At 40.1% G+C, this 24306-nt stretch overlaps 3 protein-coding genes across 6 annotated transcripts in view; 2 read left to right on the top strand and 1 right to left on the bottom strand.

Annotated features, from left to right (window-relative positions):
• Window positions 1-78: 78 nt before the first annotated feature.
• On the top strand, window positions 79-15963 carry PSMD5 (proteasome 26S subunit, non-ATPase 5). 3 transcript variants are annotated; one of them, XR_004040041.3, is made up of 11 exons: window positions 79-293; window positions 2862-3006; window positions 4027-4140; window positions 4576-4704; window positions 6090-6199; window positions 7762-7904; window positions 8672-8863; window positions 10802-10911; window positions 11301-11441; window positions 14196-14633; window positions 15351-15963. XR_004040041.3 is itself a non-coding variant. In XM_030858852.2 (10 exons), the coding sequence occupies exons 1-10, from the start codon at window positions 121-123 to the stop codon at window positions 14451-14453; spliced, it is 1515 nt and encodes a 504-aa protein (XP_030714712.1). In that variant the 5' UTR covers window positions 79-120; the 3' UTR covers window positions 14454-15015. The 3 variants fall into 3 exon arrangements, 2 of the variants coding, with proteins under 2 accessions (XP_030714712.1, XP_069901788.1); XM_030858852.2 differs by lacking the exon at window positions 15351-15963 and having other exon boundaries at window positions 14196-15015; XM_070045687.1 differs by lacking the exon at window positions 15351-15963 and having other exon boundaries at window positions 231-338; window positions 14196-15015.
• Window positions 15964-16308: 345 nt separating this feature from the next.
• Window positions 16309-20700, bottom strand: B3GALT9 (beta-1,3-galactosyltransferase 9). The gene is made up of 2 exons (XM_030859164.1): window positions 20539-20700; window positions 16309-17412 (listed from the first exon to the last, which is right to left on the bottom strand). Exons 1-2 carry the CDS (start codon window positions 20698-20700, stop codon window positions 16309-16311), a joined length of 1266 nt encoding a protein of 421 aa, XP_030715024.1.
• Window positions 20467-24306, top strand: part of FBXW2 (F-box and WD repeat domain containing 2) — a 28029-nt gene continuing 24189 nt past the window's right edge. Inside the window, exons 1-2 of one of the 2 annotated variants that reach the window (XM_030858855.2) lie at window positions 20467-20591; window positions 20694-20802. Coding sequence is in view for 1 of the 2 variants with exons in the window: in XM_030858856.3 (XP_030714716.1) it covers window positions 21068-21082 (15 nt within the window). In the remaining variant the exon portion in view is untranslated. Of the gene's footprint in view, window positions 20592-20693; window positions 20803-20906; window positions 21083-24306 lie in introns of those variants that run through there. The other variant, XM_030858856.3, reaches the window with a different exon arrangement.

A 24306-nucleotide genomic window follows, 5' to 3' on the forward strand; every position in this document is an offset into this window, starting at 1 on the left:
GCCCAGCCAAAACTCGGGGAAGGGAGTCTGCGCCGGGCAGATCTCGCGAGGCTTGGAAAAGCGCGCCGGGAGCCGGGAGCTGGGAGAGTTGACTGGCGAGCCCGAGCGGGAGGGGGCATCATGGCGGCCCAGGCGCTGTCGCTTCTGAGGGAGGTGTCTCGGCTGGAAGCGCCGCTGGAGGAGCTGCGCGCTCTGCAGTCGGTGCTGCAGTCGGTGCCTCTCAGCGAGCTCCGCGAGCAAGCGGCGGAACTGCGCCTTGGCCCGCTTTTCTCCCTGCTCAACGAGAACCATCGGTGAGATGACCCGGCAGCTTGAGCGGGGGAGAGCGACACCCCCAAGTATGGAGACGGGGATGGGGGTGGTGGTGACGGGGGAGGCTTTTCCCAGTCACAGTGAAGGTTGAATATCGCTGAAATTTCAGAGAGGGAAGGATCCCGGGCTGAGAGGCGAGAGACGGGGTTCAAGCCCAGGCTCTGAGGTGGCCGTCGCCTAGCCTCACTGCCTTCATCCTTGGAATAGGAGGAGGAAAGCAAGGTTGCCCACCTACGGGGGGCACTCCACAACCACGTATCCAAGTCCTTGACTTTTTCCCACCTCTTAAGAAGGGGTCCTATCCTGGCAATTTGGAAGGATCCATCGATATTTTAAATTCACATACCTTTGATCCAGTAATTCCCTGTTACAGAAATTTAACATGCAGGTTTACTCACACACAAAATGTACTGTATATACAGGAATATTCATAACAGAAGGAGGCAGCAAAAAAACAAAACAAAACAAAAAAACGGAACCACCTGAATATCTATTAAAAGGGGATTCTTAAATTATGACACATGACTGTAATACTATGCAGCTATTAGGAAAATTGAGGTAGATCTATATATGTGGACATAGAAAGATCTTTAATATATGTTGCTGAATGAAAGAAGAAAATTGTAGGAGTTTATAATCCCGTTATATGTAATTTTTAAAAAGGATTACCACCCTCCCACACCCACTTGAACACAGGCCAGTGTAGCTTTTGGAATAGCTGAAAGATACATCAGTAACTATTAATATGGTAGTGGGACTTAGAATGGTAGGATGGCAACTTTTACTTTTCATTTTATGTACATCTGTGGTATTTGATTTAAAAACACTTTGTATTTGATCATCTGATAACTTAAAAGACTTTTTAAATGTTTGTGATCCAGAAATTTAAAAGTGGCCTTTCTTCTTGAAAAGATAGTGAATCACTGAATCAACACTGGATGATTTCAGAGGGCTTTCTTGGCTCTGACCTTCTAAGAATCCTCCCTTTTTCATATGTGTTCTCCCTTCATTAATTCTGTTAATTAACATTATTCAGGTCTGCCTATGAAATCTCTATTTGTCCATTTTAATTCAGGCCTTCATTTTCTCCCTCTCGCTAGGTCTGTTGCATTAGTCTGACTTCTCATTACCTCTGAGTTTCCTTTTCTAGTGTGTCCTTCCCACGTTGCAACCACAGGGAACTTCTCAGGGTATTTGGCTCACATCTTTGCCATGGTTTCCCATTGCCTCCAGTGTAAAATCATGACTTGTTAGTCTGGCACTTTGACCTTTACAATATATTTCCATCCTACTTTTCCAGCCTCATCTTTTTCCACTCTACACATATTTCATCTGCTCCAGCTACCAAGTGGCACTACTTTCCCTTGAGCATGACTTGGCACTTTCCTAACTTTGTTCATGCCAGTCCTTCTAACTGAAATGCCTTCCCCTCCAAATCTGTCCATCTTTTAAGGCCCAGGTGAAGTGCCACCCCCTCCAAAAAGTATTTCTTGGTCACTCCAGTTGCAAGTGACTGGCCTTAGATCTCCTAAAGGACATTATCATTACTTCTCTTAATAATACTTGACACTATTGCCTTATGTTGTAATTCCATATGTGTTTCTGTCTAGTTTGTAAATTCTTTGAAGAATTCATCTCTGCATTCCTCTTAGGATGAAGCACATAATACAATATATGCCAAATAAAAGATTAAACTCATAAATTTTAGAGAGCCCACCTAGTCCAACCACTTCATTTTATAGATGAAGAGACTTTCAGTGATCTATAAGTTAACACCAGAGATGCACTAGGAACTGAAATGAAGGGGAGTTTGAAGAATAAGGTCTGTGGGGTCATGGTTTGCTGAATGAAGGAGCAGCTCTCTAGGAAACAATTTTAATGGAAATTTAAAGACAAGGTAATTCAGAACTTAGTACACTGTAGATACCAATTGCAATTTGTGGGAATAATTCTCTGGATAGTGGATTGGCAGTCTCTAGATATATTGCTGTTTTCCTGCACTATATATTGGTTCGAGATCTTTTCTGATAGATGTAAACCTAGAATCTTTTTTTTTTAGTAAATTTATTTCTGGCTGCATTGGGTCTTCGTTACTGTGCACAGGCTTTCTCTCTAATTGCGGCGAGCGGGGACTACTCTTAGTTGTGGTGTGCGGGCTTCTAATTGCGGTGGCTTCTCTTGTTGCAGAGCACGGGTTCTAGGTGTGCAGGCTTCAGTAGTTGCGGCGTGTGGGCTCAGTAGTTGTGGCTCGTGGGCTCTAGAACGCAGGCTCAGTAGTTGTGGCGCACGGGCCTAGTTACTCCACGGCACATGGGATCTTCCCAGACCAGAGCTCGAACCCGTGTCCCCTGCATTGGCAGGCAGATTCTTAACTACTGCACCACCAGGGAAGCCTGGTACTAGGTAAATTTGAATAAACTAGTAGAAGCTGGTGTTTCAAAGGGAAGTCTGGGTGGAGAAGAGCCTCATTAAGCTAGATGTCAGATATTAGGTTGTTGCTTCCTACCTGGTAGGACATGAATTGATGAGATCTGTGGTGTCTCTTTTAGGGAACAGACTACTTTGTGTGTATCCATCCTGGAGAGATTGCTGCAAGCTTTGGAGCCAGTTCACATGGCCCGGAACCTCAGGGTTGACCTGCAGAGGGGACTGACTCACCCCAATGATTCTGTAAAAATCCTCACTCTGTCCCAGGTATGAAATTTTACTAGCACATAATAAGGGGATCAACATTTAGTGACAACCTGCCCTGGGCCAGGGTGTATGCTGGGAGCCAAATACAGAGAGGTGAAGAAAACATGTGCTCTCTGTGTAGGGAGTATCTAGTCTATTCTAGTATGCGTAGCTAACTATAACCAGCAGCTACAAGCTAAAGTAAGAAGTTCCACTGAGTACCGTCTGAATCAGCTAGTCATCAAATACTGAGCTCCTTTTATCAGGCATTGTACCATATGCTGTTAGAGCTACCAAGATAAATAAAGCCTGTTTCTTTCCTCCAAGGAGCCCCTAGTCTAGAGAGAAAGATTGCCATGGTAAGTCTTATTATAGTGGCATGAGTGAAGTACTATTATAAAGGTCACTATACCAACAAATTAAGACAGTAACTCTTACCACCCTGGTAACCAAACATGCTAGTGTTTGGGTGAAGAGCTGCTGCCAAGGATTATCTTGAAGGGATAGAAGCTGAGCAGTTAGTTATCCACTAGATGTTCAACTACTGTTTTTTCTTTTTTTCTCTAAAGTATTTATTCAAGAAAAGGAGAAAGGATCGATTTATCCATTGACCATTTATGTGCAAAACTCTGTAGGAGGTGCTTTACCTATTTAGTTTCATTTAATCTTTATTACTGTCCTGCAGTTAAGTATTGTATTCCCATTTTACAGACAAGAAATTAGGCTCAAAAAAAGTTATTTAATTTGCTCAAGATCAAGAACTGAAAGTTGGTAGAACTAAGATTTGTATTGTTTTCACTCACTGAGGTGTCTCAAGTCTTAACTCACCTGTTTTGTTTTATATTTTCTTTCTTTTCAAAGATGTGACTATACCATCTGTGTGTTTGGCTTTAATGAATTTGGGTCATTTGGAATTTTTTAATGACTCATAGCTGTAGTTAGTAACTCCTAAAATAACCGCACACTAAGGAAATTTGACCATCATGTGTTTCCATGTTGCCCTACCTTGGAAGAGTATTTCTGATTGTTTTTTCCTTTCAGGTTGGAAGAATTGTTGAAAATTCTGATGCTGTTACTGAGATTCTAAATAATGCTGAATTATTAAAACAAATCATTTATTGTATTGGTGAAGAGAATCTATCTGTAGCTAAAGCGGTGAGTCAGCTACAACCGTTAGCCTAAACATGCAGAGACATTAATGTCCTAAAAGACAGAGAAAGGCCTTCTGGACTGAGAGGTGGAGGTTTAGAATAAATGATTTGCGTAATAGAATTTGCAGCCTCATATCGATGGTATGAAATAAATAAATGGCATCAAAATAAAACTAGTAAACCCCTTTTATTTTCTAGAATGCACATTTCTAAATTAACCATCATAGAGCTTACATTGGGTTGCTTGATAAGAAGCTTTTTCTATTTTCTGTTGGGAATACTATGTGTTTTTTCCAAGTATAAGTAATTATAGCTAAAATGTAGTGAATGCTCCTTGGGTAAGCTGCGTTCCATACACTAACTTTCACATAAATCTTATGAAGTAGAAAGTACAGTTTGGTATTTTTATGACTCAAGAGATATTTCCTTTCCTTATAAGGCCATTAAATCCCTGTCAAGAATATCACTGACCCAGGCTGGACTGGAGGCTTTATTTGAAAGTAATCTGCTGGATGATTTGAAAAGTGTAATGGAAACAAATGACATTGTTCGATACAGGGTGTATGAGGTAAGACTAAAAGCATCGTTTCTGGTGCCTATAATTCAGAATGCATCAAGGCTTACATCAGAAGGCAAGATGGCTCATTTAACATGTATTTATTGAGTTTATAGTCTATGTTAGGCCCTATATATACCAGGTGCTTGGGATGTAGGGATGAACTCCCAGCCTAGTGTGTGAGACAGTCATATAAAAAATATTTACACTGCACTCTGAGTACTATAATAGAGGAGATCCCATTGAAATTAGACTGAAAAAATTAGTGTAGTAGTGGTAGTAAGAAGCAGCCTTGTACTGAGCAGTGTGCTAAATCCTCTCATATATATTCTCTTCAATTCTCACAGTAAACCTGATACTTCATTATCATTAATCTCGCTGTTGATGGAGTCATTGACCCAACGCCATGCAATTAATAGATTGTATATTCAAAACAGAACCATTTACAGTCTGATTCCCTCTTCAGAACAATGTCTTCAGCATTGTTAATATTACGCAATCTTGATTTTCCTTCTGCTTCTGTAGCTGTTTCTTCTTGGTCTCCTGGCTCCTTAGCCTCTATTGACCTTTAATTGTTGGAGTTTGTGAAGGCATGCTAGGCCCCTTATGCTCAAGTTCAAACCAAACTTCTGATCTTCTCCATCCACCTCATGCCCCCAATAAAAACAGCAGCAACAAACTGGCCCCGTCTCCCAGTCCACGTGGCTGGCTGTTGGACCTCCAGCTTATTCTCTGTGAGGCCCTGTCCTCCCTGCCATGTATCCACTCAGTCATCACATTGTGTCAGTTTTACGTAAACTCGTGCATTTCTCTGCTTTGCTATAGCCACCACCACCCTAGTCTAAGCTACCAGTATCTCTCACCTGGACTATTGTATTTGCATCCAAACTGGTCTGCTTCCATTTTTGTCACCCCTAGTCTATCGCTACATGTAGTCAGAATGATCTTTTAAAAATCGAAATCTGATTCTGTCGTTCCTCTGCTTAAAATACTCGGTGTCCTAAATCTCTCAGTAAGCCCTCAGAACATACTTGTTGAACGAATAAGTGAATAGCCGACTGATTGAATGAATGAATGAATGATTTTTACAGTCTGTTCGTTATTGTTGATAGGGGCTTTTGTCCTGATTGATGGTTTCTTTTTAAAAAAGGGCAGATATACCCAGGTATATCTGGGTGAGTGTTTCTGTGCCAGAGTAATTTCTTATGTGTTCAATGAAGTTTTCTTGCTTGTGGAGACAAATAATGGATTTTTAAAAATTCAATTATATTAAGTATATAATTTATACTAGTATATAATAGTATGTAATATACTTCCTAGTCCTGCATTTAACTTAAAATGCCATCTAACAAGTTTGGGGCTATTTTGACCTTTCTGCTTTTTCTGTTTTCTTTCAGCTAATTGTGGAGATATCCTCTGTGTCACCAGAATCTTTAAACTACTGTACCACCAGTGGATTGGTAACGCAGCTCCTCCGAGAACTGACCGGTGAGGATGTGCTAGTCAGGTATGTTGATGGAGAGAGTTCTTAAAGCAAAATGTCCTTTCTTGGGGGGACAGGAGACAACCTCGGAACTTAGTGTGATCTCCCTTAGTAGAGCCTATGCTCAGGTTGCAATCTCATGACTGATTATGTCCTGAAGAAGGGGCTTTTTGAAAATTGCTCAACTTACATGGTGACAACATACTGGAACTTAGCATGACATTTCAGCTACTTTTGAATAACGGTGTTCCCTGTCCTTAGGCATGTGTGCGGTTTAAAAGTTGCCAATCACATGGTAACTGTCATTTTGTATGACTTAATGTGTTAACATGCACATCATATATATATATATGTATGTATATAAGTTTTTTCTTTTTTTTTGGCCATGCCGTGTGGTTTATGGGAACATAATTCCCCAACCAGGAATTGAACCCATGCCCTCGGCAGTGAAAGCGCCAACTCTTAACCACTAGACTGCCAGGGAATTCCCAACATGCACGTTTTTTGATGTTGTTAAATAATAGCACTACGGCATGATAGAAGAAACATGGACTTTTGAAAATGAGTGAGAATTGGGCTTACATGCATCTCTACTACTTAGTAGCTGTTTGACCTTAGACAAATTATTGTAACCTTTCTGCACCTGAATTTCCTTATCTCCTAAATGGAACAATGACAATTCTGTAAAGAAGATAATATGAGGATTAAGTGAATTGACCATAGAGACCACTATAATGGCTGATATAGGCTCTCAAAGAAATGTTAATTCCAGTCTCTTTACTCCCAGCCCCTATACCTTAAGTCCCCTTGAGTATCTGCCAAGTGTTTCCTTGGATATTCCACAATTTATTAACACATCCCCACTGTTGAATACTTGGTTCAAGTATTTTGCTGTTATAAGAGCGCTATAGTTACCTTTGTGTACACAGGACTTTGTTTTTCTTATCTTAAATGATTTTCTGATTGTCCTGTGTTCTTTAAATGTGATTGAATTTGTTGAACTCACATGCATAAACGAGTCCTCAGTCATACTGTTTCAGAGCATTTGAGTTACATTGTTTCAAAGCCTTCCTAATAAGGAAATTATTTTGTTAAATTTCTTTAACTTAGTATCAGACTTTGTGACATAGGAAAAAACCTTGCAAATAATCAGTTAAAATACCTTAGGATCAACTATAAAAATACTTTTTTTAGTTAATTGAGGAGATTTGGTCATGGTTATACTTTAGATGATACCAAAGAATTATTTTTTAAATATGTGGTAAAGGCATTATAATTTTGTGAGAAAATATTCATGTTTGACATTTCAAAATAAAACAAAGGTTGAAAAACTCTTTGAGGAGGTAGTTGTGTTATAATGAAAACAATGGGCCTCAAGTCAGAAGGTCATGATTTAAGTCTTAACTGCCTTGTTAAAACAATGTGATTCTGGACAAGTTACAATTTTCTCATCCTTGTGTCCTGATCTGAAAAGTAGAGCCAGGATCAGTCACCTTTCACACTTGGTGGGAAGAATTAAATAAAATAACCTATATGAAAACAGTTTATAAACTATACTAATGATATGCAAAATCTTGGCATTTCAGAGCCACCTGTATAGAAATGGTGACATCACTGGCATATACTCATCATGGACGACAGTACCTTGCTCAAGAAGGAGTAATTGACCAGATTTCTAATATAATTGTTGGGGCAGATTCAGACCCTTTCTCTAGCTTCTATTTGCCAGGTAAGAAATACTGACACTTGTGGAAATGACAGTGTATGTTTGTTTTCAGAGTTATCTCTGACAGAGGAGGCCAGGGATTGTTTTCTGTAGAGCTGATTCCCTTAAGATGATACCCATAGCCCCTTAATGAAGTGGAATCTATTGCTCTGGGAGCCATGCACTGTTGATTCTAATTTTCTGGAAATATTGCTGTTTAGAGCATTAGGCTGTTTCCCTTGAACCTTAGCCAAAAGAATCATAATAAAACTACTAGTAATGATACTTACAGTATATTTCACCGATTCATCAAATCTTGAGTTGGAATCTTTATCTAATATAGAATTATTCTAGCCATTCTGTTCTAGGACTTGGTTGATTAGTTTTTCTTGAGCACTTCCAGAAATTGGATATTAATTTTAGATAGCCTCGCTTATTTCGTCGATGAACATCTCTGTTTAAAAATTTCTTCCTGATAATGACTCCAAACTTGCCTTCCTATAATTTGTATCCGCTGGTCCTTGTTCTTTGTTCCTCCCTCTTGCATATGACAATGCTTCAGTATTCGGACCCAGCTCTGTTGACACCCTGGGGTTTCTATTCCATCAGGACCACACATCACAGGTCCTTCAGTATCTCCTTATGGTCTGTCTGATTTCCAGGCAACACAGTACTGTAACCTTTCTCCTCTTTCTGGCCTGAAGTTTATTAACTGTCCCATGAAAACCTAGGAGCCACAATTTATGCTATCTTCTTTTTCGATTAAAATACATTCTTGTAAATATCTTTAGGATTTGTGAAGTTTTTTGGAAACCTGGCTATCATGGATAGTCCTCAGCAGATCTGTGAGCGTTATCCTGTCTTTGTGGAAAAAGTCTTTGAAATGACAGAAAGTCAAGACCCCACCATGATTGGTGTAGCAGTGGACACAATTGGAATTCTAGGATCCAATGTTGAAGGAAAACAAGTTTTACAGAAAACAGGTTGGTATGCCTTGTTTTGGCTTTCCTTAAGGATATCTCTTTTTTTGGGGGGGGACAAGAATTCATCATATAAGTTCATTTGCTTGTATGTTAACTGCATAGTAGAAACTACTTTTACAGATGGCAGTCTTTTTACCATGACCTTGGACTAATCCCTAAAAAGTTTCATAATTATTACTGAATTTTTTTTTTAACTTGGCTGGACCAAGCACTCTTTCCCCTCTACATCTTTCTTAAATAGTATTCATAGTACAAAGGCCATAGTCTGGAGTCAGAAAGACCTGGATTCATGTCCCAGTTCTAACACTAACTTAGCTTTTTGAGCTTCACTTACTCACTTCACTACTCTAGGCCTCACTTTCCTCATATATAACAAGTGTATAACAACTACTTCTCAGGGTTGTTGTGAATATTTACTGAAAAGACACATTTGTTTTATATTTGTATGTCAAGGAAGGAAAACAAAAATATGTTACAAGATTTTATGTTAAGAGTGATACTCATGGCACATTCATGAGTATCTTGCAAGTACTGTGAATTCTACACACAAAAAAATGTACAGGGCTTCCCTGGTGGCGTAGTGGTTGAGAGTCCACCTGCCGATGCAGGGGATGCGGGTTCGTGCCCCGGTCCGGGAAGATCCCGCATGCCGCGGGGCAGCTGGGCCCGTGAGCCATGGACGCTGGGCCTGCACGTCTGGAGCCTGTGCTCTGCGGCGGGAGAGGCCACAGAGGTGAGAGGCCCGCGTGCAGCAAAAAAAAAAAAAAGAAAAAGAAAAATGTACAGCACTGTTAAAACCCTTGTGAAATATATGTTGAAAATTATATATGCTGTTGTGTATCACAGCTAGTATCCAGATTATGTGTACTTTTCTAACTGCTTGTACCTATGACATATGATCCTTTTACAGTCTTGCAAAGAACATACTATTGTCATTCTCATTTTACAGATAAGGTAGGTGACACTCAGAGAAGTTAAGAAAATTTTCTAAGATCATTCAGACTGTGGGGCAGCTGCTACTCAAATCCAGGTCCTTTGATTCCAGAGCTCTACACTTTAACTTATATATGCTGTATTGCATATGAATGTGTCTTAGGCCTGTCACTTGGTTTCTGACTACATGTTTATTTTTATATTGGTTTAGGTTGGTAACAGTCATAGTATATGAAAGCATACTTTTAAAAATCATTGTTCACTTAACACCCATTAGGATGGCTATTATTTTTTTAAAAAACAGAAAATAACAAGTGTTGACAGGATGTGAGAAATTGGAACCCTTGTGCATATCTGGTGGGAATGTAAAATGGTACAACTGCTGTGGAAACATGGTGGTTCCTCAAAAAATTAAACATAGAATTACCATATGATCCAGCAATTCCGCTTCTAGGTGTATACCCAGAGGAATTGAAAGCAGGGGCTTAAATAGATGTTTGTACATCTGTGTTCATTAACAACATTATTCACAATAACCGAAAAGGGTAGAAACAACCCAAGTGTTCATTGATGAATGAATGAATGGATTAAAAAAATGCGGTATATACATTCAAAGGCATATTATTCAGTCTTAAAAAGGAATGTAATTCTGACACATGCTACATCATGGGGGAACCTTGAAGATATAGTGCAAAGTGAAATAAGCCAAACACAAAAAGACAAATATTGTATGATTCCACTTATACATGGTACCTAGAATAGTCAAATTCACAGAGACAGGAAATAGAATAGTGGTTACCAGGGGACGGTTGTGGGGGGAGGGGGAAGGAGAGTTGTTGATTAATGAGTACAGAGTTTCAGTTTGAGATGATGAAAAAGTTCTGGAGATGGATGGTGGTGATGGTTTCCCAACAGTGTGAATGTACTGAGCTGTATGGTTAAAATGATAAATTTTAGGTTATGTGTATTTTACCATAGTAAAAAATATCTTGTTATTCTTCAAAGGAACTCGCTTTGAACGTTTGCTGATGAGAATAGGATATCAAGCAAAGAATGCCTCAACAGAGCTCAAAATTAGGTGTTTGGATGCAATTTCATCTCTTTTTTATTTACCAGTAAGTAGATTGGGAAAGTAATGAAGAACAGTGGTGTATCTGGGGGAGAATATGTCTGTATAATACTAGTTAACTTACTATAAATGTTGACCAAATAAATGCCATCTCTCCCACTCTTAGTGAAAGAAGAGAACCCTCATTATGTGACTAGTGACATTTTTAAAGTTAAAGTGGAATCATAGAGTATTAGAACTGGATAGGACCCTAGAGATTGCTTAATCAACCCCATCAAAAAAGAAACAAGACAAAACTGGGGAAGTCTGGGCTGAGTTGGGGAAGAATGCTCCAGACTTGGCAGAGCTCACACAGCTAGTTAATGACAGGGTATGAGCAGAACCCAGGTTTCCTGACTTCCTAATGTCTTGAGGTTTTCCTTTTCTGTCTTGTAGGCTGAGCAGCAGACTGATGACCTCCTGAGGATGACAGAATCCTGGTTTTCTTCTTTATCTCGGGACCCGATGGAGCTCTTCCGTGGCATCAGTACTCAACCCTTCTTTGAACTACACTGTGCTGCCTTAAAAGTGTTCACGGTAGGCATCCTCTTTTCCATGCCTTCTGGGACTCTGCCAGTTCAACACATGCGTGCTTAAAGTGAGCCAGTCTCTCTGCCATGCCCTGGGGATGCACAAGTGCATAGGAAGTTTCTGCCCTCTACTATTATTGTAGACTAATTAGGGAGACAAATATGTAAGCAAATGGTTTCAGTAAAAGGTATTAGGTGCTGTGGCAAAATGTTCGAGGGTGCTGTGGGATCACAGAATTAATTCCGCATTCCTTATCTGCCATCAAGCAAGCCCTCGCTACCTTAGCCCTGGTTTCCCTCAGCCTTATTTCCTGCCATTCGCTTCTGGCACTGGCAGCTCTAGTGATAGCAGACTGCTTGCTTCATATCTCTGGACCCTCGTGTACGCTCTACATTCAACACTCTTCCCTGACTTTGCTTGTTAACCTCTTATTTATTCTTCAAGGACTAAGTCGGGTGTCTCTTCAGCAAGCTTTGCCCAAACCCACAAGGTTGAGTTAAGCAGTGCTGGCTTTCCTACTTTGCATTTATTCATTTATTCAGCAAATATTTGTCGAGTTTCTTTTCTTTGCTAGGTTCTGGGGATATAGTAGTGAACAAAAGATACAAAGACCTTCCATTCATGTAGCTCATCGTCTATTGAAGGACCCAAGCAGTAAATATAAAGTTAATTGTATAATTATAGTTGTGGTAAGGATCATACCTCTGTGTTCTGTTTATTACACTTTGTTGAAAATGTTTATTTATTGACCTATTCAACAGAGTTTATTGAAAATAAGAGCCATAGCTGATTTAACTTTGTAGCTTCAGCACTTGCTCTAGTTCCCTGGGCTCATAGAAATGTAGTCATCACTTTAGTAATCTTAATAATGGGATCTTGGGCAGCACGCTTGTCCTAGAGAGGGAGGGAACAAGGAGGGTGGGGGCGACAAGAGAGGGAAGGCTGGACTTCCCTGGTGGCGCAGTGGTTAAGAATCCGCCTGCCAGTGCAGGGGACACGGGTTCGAGCCCTGGTCCGGGAAGATCCCACATGCCACAGAGCAACTAAACCCGTGCACCACAACTACTGAGCCTGTGCTCTAGAGCCCACGAGCCACAACTGCTGAGCCCGTGTGCTGCAACTACTGAAGCCCATGCGCCTAGAGCCCGTGCTCCGCAACAAGAGAAGCCACCACAGTGAGAAAGAAGCCTGCGCACCGCAACAAACAGTAGCCCCCGCTCGCTGCAAGTAGAGAAAGCCCACGCGCAGCAACAAAGACCCAACGCAGCCAAAAATAAAGAAAATTTTTTTAAAAAGTGGGAAGGCTTCCCACAGGATGTGATACAGGATCTGCATCTTGAAGGGTACAGGATACCTGTCAACTTCAAGAATGTTGTTTTTAGACTGTTTCACCCTTGTCAGTAGTCACTGTGATGGTCATTTTGGCTCCTGCACTGGTATTCTCATGATTTGTTTTTTTCCCACTCTTCTACGTTATGCTCCACTTAGCCATAGTTGTAGAGATAATTTTTGATTTACTGGTTTGGGCAGCTGTTTTTATTTCAACCCACCCATCCTCAACTATTGTTAAGTAGGCTGATGTTTCTCAAACTGTAATGTCTTGTTAAAATGTAGATTCTCATTCATTGGTTCTGGAATAGAGCCCGAGATCCTGAATTTCTAACAAGTTCACAGGTGATGCTGAAGCTGATGGCCTGCAGAACACATTTTGAGAGGAAGACATAGGCTGTAAACTTGATTGTGCCTTGTTCTTCATTAAAATATAGTAGTGAGGTTTTTAAAAACATTTTTAATAAACGTTGCTTATTCATTATTTTTAAATTTGGAAAAGATTGAGACGTAGAAATTTTTTAAAGCACATAGAGTCATACCTGTTTGGTATGACTTTAAGGTGTTTCCTTTTAGTATTGGTATTAGTATTTATCTATTTATTGGTGTAATATTTCAAACATACAGTCATACCTTGCTACCTCTGCCCAATCCAATTCCCCTTCCTCCCTCTCTGAATGTAATCACTGTCATGAATTCAGGGTTTACAAGTGCACGCATGATTTTGTACTTGTACTATCTATGCATATATGCTTAAATTACAGTATTTTAAATATTCTTAAACTTTGCAAATGGTATCGTGCTCTTCATATCATTCTGCAATTTCCTTTTTCTCCCTAATGTTATGTTTTTAAGATTTATCTATATTAAAAGAGGCAATTAGAAAGTCATTAGTATTTCATTGTATAGCCACAGTGTGTCAATCTCCAGTAAATGAAGATTTAGATAGCATCTATTACAAATGATGCTACAATGAACATTCTCAAAAATATCCTCTTATGCACATCTATGAGAGTTTCTTTAGGGTAGTCTTCTTCTCAAGTCTTTGTCTTGATTTTTCCACTGTTGTAATCATGCCATATGTATAATTTGGATCTACTTTTTTCATATAACAGATTTACTTATCCTTTATAAACTTTATTCTTAATGTTTAATTTATTATTGCTATATACCGTAATTTACTAACTCATCTTCCCACTATTAAGGATTTATAGTGTACCTTTCACAGTGTGATGAGCATCTTCGTTTACAGATTTTTTAAATATTTTGATTATTTTCTTAAGTTAGAGTTTCAGGAGGGAATTTACTTGGGCAAAATGTAACATTTTTAAGGTTCATGTTGCCAAATTTCTTTCTAAGGTTTGTGCCATCCTATTAACAAACTTAACTTAAGGCTCAGAGGAATTGTGTTCTTTCCCCCTTCTATTTCAGGCCATTGCAAACCAACCCTGGGCTCAGAAACTTATGTTTAACAGTCCAGGTTTTGTAGAATATGTGATGGACCGGTCCGTAGAGCGTGACAGAGCTTCAAAGGATGCCAAATATGAACTGGTGAAAGCACTTGCCAATTCTAAGACAATTGCAGAAATCTTTGGGAACCCAAATTATTTGAGGCTCAGAACTTACCTGAGCGAAGGTCCATACTATGTGAAACCTATTTCCACAACAGCAGTGGAAGGAGCAGAGTGATTTCTTCTAGAGTCTAGACCATTTATTGACCAAAATTTCTCCTGAGGCATTTGAATCCATCTGCATTTTACAAAACAGACTTCCCTCCCACCAGAATTATCATGGAGTGTCTAATGTAATTTTATCACCAACATTTGTTGTGTTTCTACATTGAAATTCAACGTAAAGCCAGGAAAGCAGGTAAAGTTGATCGTAATTGAACCAGATGTTTCTCAGATTCCTTTGGCTGCCTTAAGCTTTGCAAGAAGATGGAAGTTTTGTTCTTCTCCCAGAAAATTTTCGTGGACTTACCATCTTATTTTAAAATCCACTTTAACTAAAATGGAACCAAATTGTTTCTGACTTCTTTCTATCCCCCCACTCCCTTATTTTTTTGGTCTGTTTTTCCCTTCTGATTCCACTTTCAAAGTCTTGGATATAAATATTCTTTGAAAAACAAGTAATATGCAATCTTAAAATTATGTTCCCTATACTAAGAATAAATACTTTTAATAAGGTCTCTTTTGCTTTTTTGTTACTATTATTCCTTTGAAAAATAGATAATAAATCTTTTTAAAATGTTTCTAGTGTTCCTCGATGCTTTTTTTTTTTTGCTGTTTATCAAGGCATCTTACTGTGTTGTGGTTTTGGGTGGGGAGGAGTGATAACATGCTAAACCAGAAAGGTCCCCAAACTGTTATTTTATTTATTGGTGGGTCATCGTTGTTGAGAGCTTTGCTTTTAATTTCTGAGATCCATCAGGTCCATATTGAGTTGATCAGAGAGAGGGAAACTGACTCCTAATAACTAGAGTCAGAATGGAGGGGTCACTATGCCTAAACCAGGATACCACCTTACTGATTAACAAAGGATGCACTTGCTTTTCATTGACAAAAAATGTTCCCACCTGTTTTCCAGTGCTCTGCTCTCTAAACAGCAAAGTGATCACCAATCCAGAGGTTTCTACATGAATATGTTATCAGAGTGTGATGGTTCAGAATGGAGAGATAGGTTTCTTTCAAGCCATGGTGGTGATGTTGATAAACCAGCCCTGCTCTGTTACAAAATGATTCTCAAGTGACTGGAATTTTCTTGTCCCCAGATTAGTCATCTCTGTTCCGCCATCTCTGGTATCCGTGAGTCCCCTTTTTCCATCTTTCTATATGGGCCATTTTCCTACTGCTAATACCACTAAATTTCTGTTGTTTTCAGCCACCTAGTCTGTCGTACTTTGTTAGGCATCTTTAGGAAACTAATAGAGTGTATACATAACATGAAATGTGTATTTGTTGCATCCCGTTTGTAAAATACTGCCTAATTAGGACTTGATGAAAATTGTTTCACAAAAAATTAGAGATCCAAGTCTTTACACTAGTGAGATTTAAGTTAATATATACTAGGTAGCTAAAACTTTTAAGTGTAATTCCACCACTCAGATTACTAAAATGTTTCATCTTACAGACAAGATGAACATTTTGTTACATTCCTTATTTAGTGTTTTCCTTTAATTCTGAGAATTCTCAAAAATCAGTCACAGCTGCTATCACTGAGTCATGACAGTTCCATAGAATGTGATTTTTAGAAATCCATTAATTGTAAAGAGAAACAAGACTCTTGGTTATAATTAAATTTAATGTTCTCTCTTTTCTAGACAAAAGGTATTATTTTGAAAAGAATTATGCTACACCAACTTAAATTTCTTAAAATGAGATCTCAATTCAATGTAGTACATCAGAGCACTAAGAACACTGCAACCTGCTGAGTACAATCAAAGATTCAGAGAAACTACATAAAACACAAGGAAGGAGGGACACTTTCTGTAACAAGGTAGGAAGGAATTTTTAAAGAACACACTTTTAAGAAAAACAAAGAAATCCTAATCACCATAATACATGACATTATTTTTTATGGTACCCATGTGAAAAAGTTTAAAGCTGTCAAGGTATGTCAGAAGTTTGCAGGAAATGAGCCCATAGTAGGTTTCAAACAGCGTACATTCTTTCCCACTGTTAATTTCCTTCCATGCCAGGGGCATTTCAGCATCTGTAGTTTCTGAGGATGTGAAAATGAACTTAAAGCAACATCTGTTGTATCTGATGTGGCTTTTCCCAGAAAACCTTGAACTGTGTATGGGTATTAGGCCAATGGATTTAGCACAAATTCCTACAAACACATCAGCAGGCACCATAATGGGGACTTCTTTGAAAACTACGTACGTCATCCGAGCCACATCTTGGGACATAACAAAGGCCTCACCACTGCAGTAATCTGGGTAGTACTCTTCTGGGTATTCACTGAAAGGGACAAATTCTTGGCTATTAGGGTCTCTGTTGGGTGTATCCTGATGGATAACTCTTCCTACATAGATATCTTCAAGGTGTTCTTTCAGATTGAGGAGGTAGTCTACCAAGCTTGGTAGATTGACAAACATCTCTTCATCAACCTTGAGAATGAACTGTGCATTAGGGCAGAAAGTCACAGCCCACTGCGTCATGGTGATAATCTTCAGAGTTTGGTTCTCAGCACTGTCCAAGAAGATTCCTTCAATTATATCATTATTCTTTTGGGACTCTTTGTCTATCTCTTGCTGGGCAGTCACCAAAACAGGCATTCCCAAAGCAAACAGTGTGAGAATGGGATGCCCTCGGACACTGGTCATGTTACCCCAGGTTTTCCTGATGAGGTCCCGCCTTGTTCCATTTCCTGGGCTACTGAAGATAAGAGAGAGCAAAAATATGTTCTTCCCTTTACACACCTCTGACTGGCTCAGGATATAGTATTTGGAAAGATTACTTCTTAGGGGCTCCATGTTCAATTTTCTTGCCTTATCCTTAATTTCAAGAACTTTCATATCTATATAAGGCAAAGCATGCAGAAAATATTCTTCCACAAAATCAGCCCCAAAAAGCAAGGCATGAAATAGAATAACATTAAACAGAATGAAACACCACTGGTGAGTCCGAAGTCTGCAGAATGTCACCTAAATAAAAGAACACACATTCAAGCTCCATCTCCATTTCTGTTTTCGTCCCCACTGAACACTATATGTACCTCTCACAACACTTAGCACTACACTGTTTTAAGTGTTTATTATTTAGTTCTGTTATTTGTCTCTCCCACTATATCATGGCCCCCTGGACAGCAGGCATTATGAATAAAATGCTGGTTGTTTTCTTGCTTGGAGGAAAGCCTACTTACTATATACAAGGCACTGTGTTAGACACTGGGGAAGCAAAGAGAAATCAGACATAGACACATGGATATAAAGTAACAAGTGCCATTGTGCTAAAAGCCTACAGGAAAATATATGATATTCTTTCTGGAATTGAAGCACTTGGATCAGTTTCTTCTCTAACTACAAAGGTCAAAGGCTGTTTTTCAATGGAGTGGTAGCTTTTATTGGCCACTGAACAATGGCTACTATCAAACATTTACATTCTTCTAGTATGACTTTTCAATTTAACAATAAATTCTGACATTGTTTTGACAATGTCCCCTAATCCATCTGACGCATCTATCAATATGGGCAGATTTCTGCTATCTGTATAGCACCTCTTCAGAGATCTAGGACATACCTGTGCCAAGCTTACTCTACCTCATCAAAAGAGATGGAAACTTTCCATCTGGAAGAGCATATACAATGTAGTATTGCAATATAACAGAGCCAGGGGACATTGGAGGAATTAAATCTCTATTCATTGGAGCTTCAATCAACAAAGACTCCCCTAATGACACTTACCTCTTCCTGAGCGCTTGCTGGGGGCAAGGCACTGTGCTAAGCACTTTACATGCCTGAACTCATTCAGCCCTGGTAATATCCCTTTCAGATATGTTATCTTCAAACTTAAGCTGAGCATACAGGCAGTATAGGAATTTGCCCAAGATCTCTCAGTGAATAAGAGGGTGAGGTAAGGCCATGATTTGAACTCAAATCTGTCAGATTTCAAAGCTCACTCTTAACCACTAGAGAATCCTGAGTTCCATCTTTTACTTTCCCGTGTCTATTGAATAGGAAAACCCAACAAAGCAAAACAAACAATTATAATCTGAACTCCTTTCCATTTTCTCAGTTCTGATGATTTACACACAGAAGAAACTTCAGCCTACTAAAAGCTTATTTTAATAGATATAAAATGCTTCAAAGATTATAAGAAACTTGCCTGCATGTTGTCTGTGAACGATTTCAGGGCTTTGGAAATTATTGAGTCCAGATGCCAAAGTATGCCCAAATGTATCTCAGGATCACTCAGTCTAACAGCAATTGAGGTACAGTACCTTGTGCCTGAGACTTTAAGGATAAGGTTTCTTGTCAATCAACCTGAGCTTTTGTCCCAGAATACCTGCTGGCTCCATAGGACAGCAAGTGCTGATCATGTTACGGCTAGAGTGAATCCAGAACAAAGACTAGAAAGCAAACCTCTTCAAATGCTTCCAACCTTATTTACCTCTTGAAAATGATCCTGGTGAAGTGCCTGGTGAAATGTGTGTGGGAATTGAAAGAACAGTTAGTTCACCCATATCATCTCTCCATAGCATCATCACAGAAGGAGTGCATCTCAAGAAACTAAATAGTTGGAGTAGTTTCTGCTCCCTGGTACCTGCACATGCAACAAATGTGTTAAATATCAAGGGATACTTGTCATCCCTAGTGGGTGCATTTTTTTTCTACCCAAAGAAACGTGTGGTTTGGTTTATGTCTCATCAAGAAGGATTTTGAATTCCTAGTATAGGCCATGGAAGAACATTCCTAAATAAATTATATGTCATCCATCTACCTTTCCCAGGCAACTTTATCTCAAAATGGAAAACGTGTAGTCCATTTTAGCCTGAATCAGAGAAATTAAGCATTTGATGTTTGCAATTTTCCTATTGCGTGAATGTGTAGGAATTACTCCAAATACCATTTGAGCAAGTTTATGAAAGAAAGAAAGAAGGAAGGAAGGAAAGAAAAAACATCCAGCATATATATATGTTCCTGTCACATAAACAGTTGTAATGAACATTCGGTTCCTACGCCAGGCCATATTTCATGTTTTTCTTTTTGCGTGTTGATCTTCCTACCTGCCATTCATAGCAGTTTTTGTAGTTATTTGGCTAGGAATAATTCATTACATTTTAAAGTTGGCTATGTTTTCTCAACAATCATTGTGCAATCTTGGAGATTTTTACAAAGTGGGAATATATATCCTAAAAAAAATTCAAATGAAAGGGAATTTTTACATATACTAAATTGAATGGTTACACAAGTGTTGGATTTAATTAAATACAAATTCAATTTTGCAATTTTCTTTTCATTTTTTAATGAGCCATAAATTTTGCTCCTGGATAGCCTCTGGGCTTAAACTTAGACAATTTGGTTTCTTTGTCCATGAGAGGTTGAAACAATGTTGTCTCTGGGGCAGCTCCATCTGGAATTTTCAGTTTCATTCATCAAACTCCTACCATCCTGGGGTTGAGACCATTTGCTGCAAATAGATAGGGGTGCCTGGTTTTCTTGATTACCTTAGCACTGCCTTTTCTTTCATAAAGTTTATCCAATCTGTGTACCGATGTCTTCCTAAATTTTCTTGTAATGTTGTCATCAGTCACTCTCTGGCTTCGAAGTTCACAGAAGCTTCCTGTTGCCTACCGAATCAAATCTGCTCTCTTGAGACCTTTCTGGACTCCATACTTAGTTTCCACCACAAAGAATCAACTTTTTATTTCCCATGTTTCAAGAGCACCCTAGATGTGCTCTACCACTAACTGGACATACGGGTGCCTTATTGTCTATATAAATGTTATGTCTATACGTTGTTTGACTTTGGACACCTCTCTTAAATTCTCCCTCTCTCCTCCGTAAAGTAAGCATAATGAGAAAAAGTGCCGCACAGTCGGTGCAAGATCAGATTGGATGACGGACATAAACCTGCGGGACAAATCCATGTGTACAGCCTGGAAGTAAACTTTGAACAATCTGCCACAGATCTAAGCGGACCTACGCATGCTCCGCCTCCCTCTACGCTCCTCAGCTCTCCCACTTCCCCTTTAAGGCGGGGCCGGAAGTGCAGCCGCGTCCGCCGGGCGCCGCGGGTGGAGGGACGCGCGGAGATGATGTAGGCAGCACCGGAAGCCGCTCCCCTGTGAGGCTGCGGACCCGAGCGGCGGCCGCAGGTCCAGGTCTGTATTTGAGGCGGGCCCGGGTCGGAGAGGGGGTTGCCTGGCGCCCGCGCCTCTGCTGACCCGCCGCGCCTCGGGCTGTTTGTCTTTCTCTCCCTGCAGGCGCCATGGCTGCGGAGCGGACCCGGCCGCTGCGAGGCTCTGGCGGCCCGAACGCGCCTAGTCGGTGTGAACCCGGCGCGAGGTCCCGGGCCCCGGGGCGCTCGCTCAGGTCAGTGCCGCGCGGAACACGGCTCCGGGAGCAGGGGACCCGGGAGCGACGAACGGGTTGAAGGGATCTGGAGTTGATTTTAGAGATGGGAGAATTGAGTCTCGGAGTGACTGCCTCCTAGTGCCTCAGTTTCCTTAGCTGCGAAATGAGTTAACAGTCATGTCCCAGGGCTGCCATGAGTTTGAAAGATGATGAAGTGTGGAGAGGTGGTTTATGAAGTATAAAGCGCTGTACTAATGTGAGGGACTGCGCCATAATTGTGGGTATGCCATGGAAACAGGTGTGTATGTGTAGTGCTGTTTGCAATAAAGATAACAAGGTTAATGCTGAATAATGATGGTAATCGGCATTTGTTGTAGGCTTACAGCGTGCGGGTACTGTGCTAAACGTTTTAAGTGCATTATCTTGTTTATTCCTCTTAAAAACCCTTGTAGGGTTACCTGTTCGTGGTTACCTTTTGTAAGTGAGGAAACTGGGCTTGAGATCGGTGAAGCGATTTGCCCAGGGTCACCCAGCAACAAGTGGTGTTGCAGAGCCCTTATTTCAGAAACACTATTTGTATTCTTTCAAAGCTTTTAAAAATTCATCTTAAAACTGAAGGCGGTTTTACACAGAACGGATATTCACACGGTTTTAAATTCATAAAGGGACCCTCACCCCTATTCCTCAGCCCTCCAGCATTCTCTGGAAGCAACCAGTGTTACTAGCTTCTTGAATATTCAGAATATAAGTATGTAAGTTCATTTAGATAAGTTCAGAGCCTCTGTACTCTTAAATTGCTGGCTATACTTAATAAGAAAAGAGAGGGAAGATGAAGCCAAGGGCAACAAGTGTCTTGCTTTCTCTCTTGATTAGGCCGGGTCCTGAAGGAGGAGAGGAAAATGCATTCATCATGTTTAATCGAGAATGTTGTATCTTTAGTAAGACCTGGGAGTATAGGTTTGGTTTGGTTTTGGTTTTGGAGGGTGGGGGCTGGGACAGATGTTGCACCTGCTCCTTCCTGTGGGACCCTGGGACAGTCACTCCACCTTTGGGGCCATAAATTTCCTCATTTATTAGTTAAGGGCAATTCTGATACCTTCCACGAGGTTGTGAAAATCAAGTGAGGTAATATCTATGAGTAGTACTTTAGTCTGTCAAACCAGTACAAAAATGAGAGTTGCCTAAGGGAACATAGGGAGTTAATGGTAGAACCAGAGACCAAACCCAGGTCTCCCATCTCCCAGTTTAGGAATCTTTTCATCATCCACCTGTTTCAGAGGTTTGTGATTGTTACTATTGAGGGCAGAAGGGCAAGTTTAATGTTTAGTCTTAAGTGAGGGGGAAAATAAAGGATGAGACACCATGGAGTGTGGAGAGGGTGGAGAGAAAATGCACCTGGTGGGAAATCATAGCCTCAAGTCAGTAACTGCCCTTAATTATAAAATTAAATTCCCAGTAAGTTTGAGCACTTGAGTTTTTTGGTCTGTGTATTTTAAGCCATCTTAAGATAAACTGTGGTAATGTCATAGGGTTGAAAGGGATGTTAGTGGAGCTTTCCTGCCAGGTATTCATAGTAATAAAACTTACAAGGGCCCTGTACTAGGCATGTCCCTACTCTGGTCCTGATTCTCACAGCCCTCAAGGTGAGCTAGCTTCCATTTTACAGATGACAAAACGGAAGCTTAGAAGTTAGTTGAACATGTCCACGATCACAGAGGAAGTGGCTGAATCAGTAAAAGGTTTGACTGCTCCAAAGCATTTTCATTTACCTCATTCTGCCTCTGTATCCAGCTGTCCTTGACCATTCCCAGTAATGAGAAGCTCACCACTCCGGAGGCAGCTGTTCCATTATTGGAAAGCTCTGGTGTTTTAAAAGCTCCTCCTTCAGTTGAATTGAAATCCCACTTCCTGAAGTTTTCCCCGTGGGACCTTTGCTGCCAGTACATGATATTCCTAGAGGCTCTCTAAGAATTCAGTTTAGACCTGTGACCTTAAGAAAGTTCTCTCCAGAGTCAGTTCAATTTTTTAGAGAAACGAAAGCTGATTTTTTTTTTAATAGTGCATTCTGCACAGTTAATGGGGGCTGCTTTATTTTAAAAAGATGCCTTTTTCATGACAGTGAAAGATGAAGAACTGGAAAAGAGCCTCCCGTAAAGGGTTCAGTAGCTTAAAGGGCAATTTCTAATGTAAGAGTGGGAAGAAAAATTCTTATTAGGAGTTAGGAGAGTATATAAATATCAGAAATGGCTGGGTTTTTAAAGGTGCTCGTTGGAAAACTCGTCCCATAATCTCTGTAGTGTCACGGATACATTGATTTGGCATGCTGTATGATGTCTCTTAGTTATTTGGTAATGATATTGTTTTCACGGGTATTATAAATTTGGGTTGTGTCCATTTATACAACAGTTCGTCTTACATAAATGTCAGCGTTTCTGTGATGGACCTGTGGCATACTGTGTGTGTGTGGCGGTGCAGGTGAGATAGAGGAAGCCCCCCTGCTTCTTCACTGCAAAAAATGATGCCTGGGCAGATGTTTTGGTTATGTTTTTAATTGGCCAATATTAACTAATTAGCTGTTGTGACATTTTGTGAATGTCCACAGAAACTTTTTTTTTTGGTCTTGCTGTGAATGATTTTTTTAAAGTAAAACTTTTCCAGAAATTTTATAGATAAAAGGTTGTTAGGATACAGAAAAAGGAGGAGGCTTGTTATTTTGGTTTTTTGTTTGTTTGTTTTCTTTTTTGGCTGCGCCGAGTGGCTCGTGGGATCTTAGTTCCCTGACCAGGGATCGAACCCAGGCCTTTGGCAGTGAAAGCACAGAGTCCTAACCACTGGACCGCCAGGGAAGTCCCAGGAGGCTTGTTATCTTGTGTTAAGTTGATAAAACTTTTGGTGAAATCATCGTTTTTTGGCAGCCAAGTAAATCCTTAAATTAATAAATCCTACCTAGCCCAAACCCTGAGGATTAAAGTCCATTCACTGTTCAAAAATATTAGACAACAGATGATGTGATTGGAAGAGGTTTATTTGCTTTGACTGCTTTTTGTCTAATAACATTCCCACCAAATTTGATATTGGGAAATTAATGAAAATGATTTTTACATACCTTAACATTAACAAAGTTGGACGATGAGATCTGGATATTTGTGTAAACCTTGATCTAGGTGACATATGTGGAAAGGAGTTTATTTTCCTCTTCTAACTTAATTTGGACATAAAGGTTTTTTTTTTAATAAATTTATTTATTTTATTTATTTATTTTTGGCTGAATTAGGTCTTTGTTGCTTCGTGCAGGCTTTCTCTGGTTGCGGCGAGCGGGAGCTTCTCTTCGTTGTGGTGTGAGGGCTTCTCATTGCGGAGGCTTTTCTTGTTGCAGAGCATGGGCTCTAGGCACACGGTCTTCAGTAGTTGTGGCTCGTAGGCTCTGGAGCGCAGGCTCAGTAGTTGTGGCGTACAGGCTTAGTTGCTCCGTGGCATGTGGGATCTTCCCGGACCAGGGCTTGAACCCTTGTCCCCTGCATT

The sequence above is a fragment of the Globicephala melas genome, chromosome 6 (genome assembly GCF_963455315.2).
Source record: "Globicephala melas chromosome 6, mGloMel1.2, whole genome shotgun sequence".
Classification (NCBI taxonomy): Eukaryota; Metazoa; Chordata; class Mammalia; order Artiodactyla; family Delphinidae; genus Globicephala; species Globicephala melas.

Excerpts from the sequence above, each read along its gene's own strand:
- PSMD5 (XM_030858852.2), top strand. The coding sequence starts at position 121 with ATGGCGGCCCAGGCGCTGTCGCTTCTGAGGGAGGTGTCTCGGCTGGAA. Across the intron at positions 4,141-4,575 it reads ATCTATCTGTAGCTAAAGCG|GCCATTAAATCCCTGTCAAG; the intron begins GTGAGTCAGCTA and ends TTTCCTTATAAG. Across the intron at positions 4,705-6,089 it reads TTCGATACAGGGTGTATGAG|CTAATTGTGGAGATATCCTC; the intron begins GTAAGACTAAAA and ends GTTTTCTTTCAG.
- B3GALT9 (XM_030859164.1), bottom strand. The coding sequence starts at position 20,700 with ATGGCGCCTGCAGGGAGAGAAAGACAAACAGCCCGAGGCGCGGCGGGT. Across the intron at positions 17,413-20,538 it reads TCACAGGGGAGCGGCTTCCG|GTGACATTCTGCAGACTTCG; the intron begins GTGCTGCCTACA and ends TCTTTTATTTAG.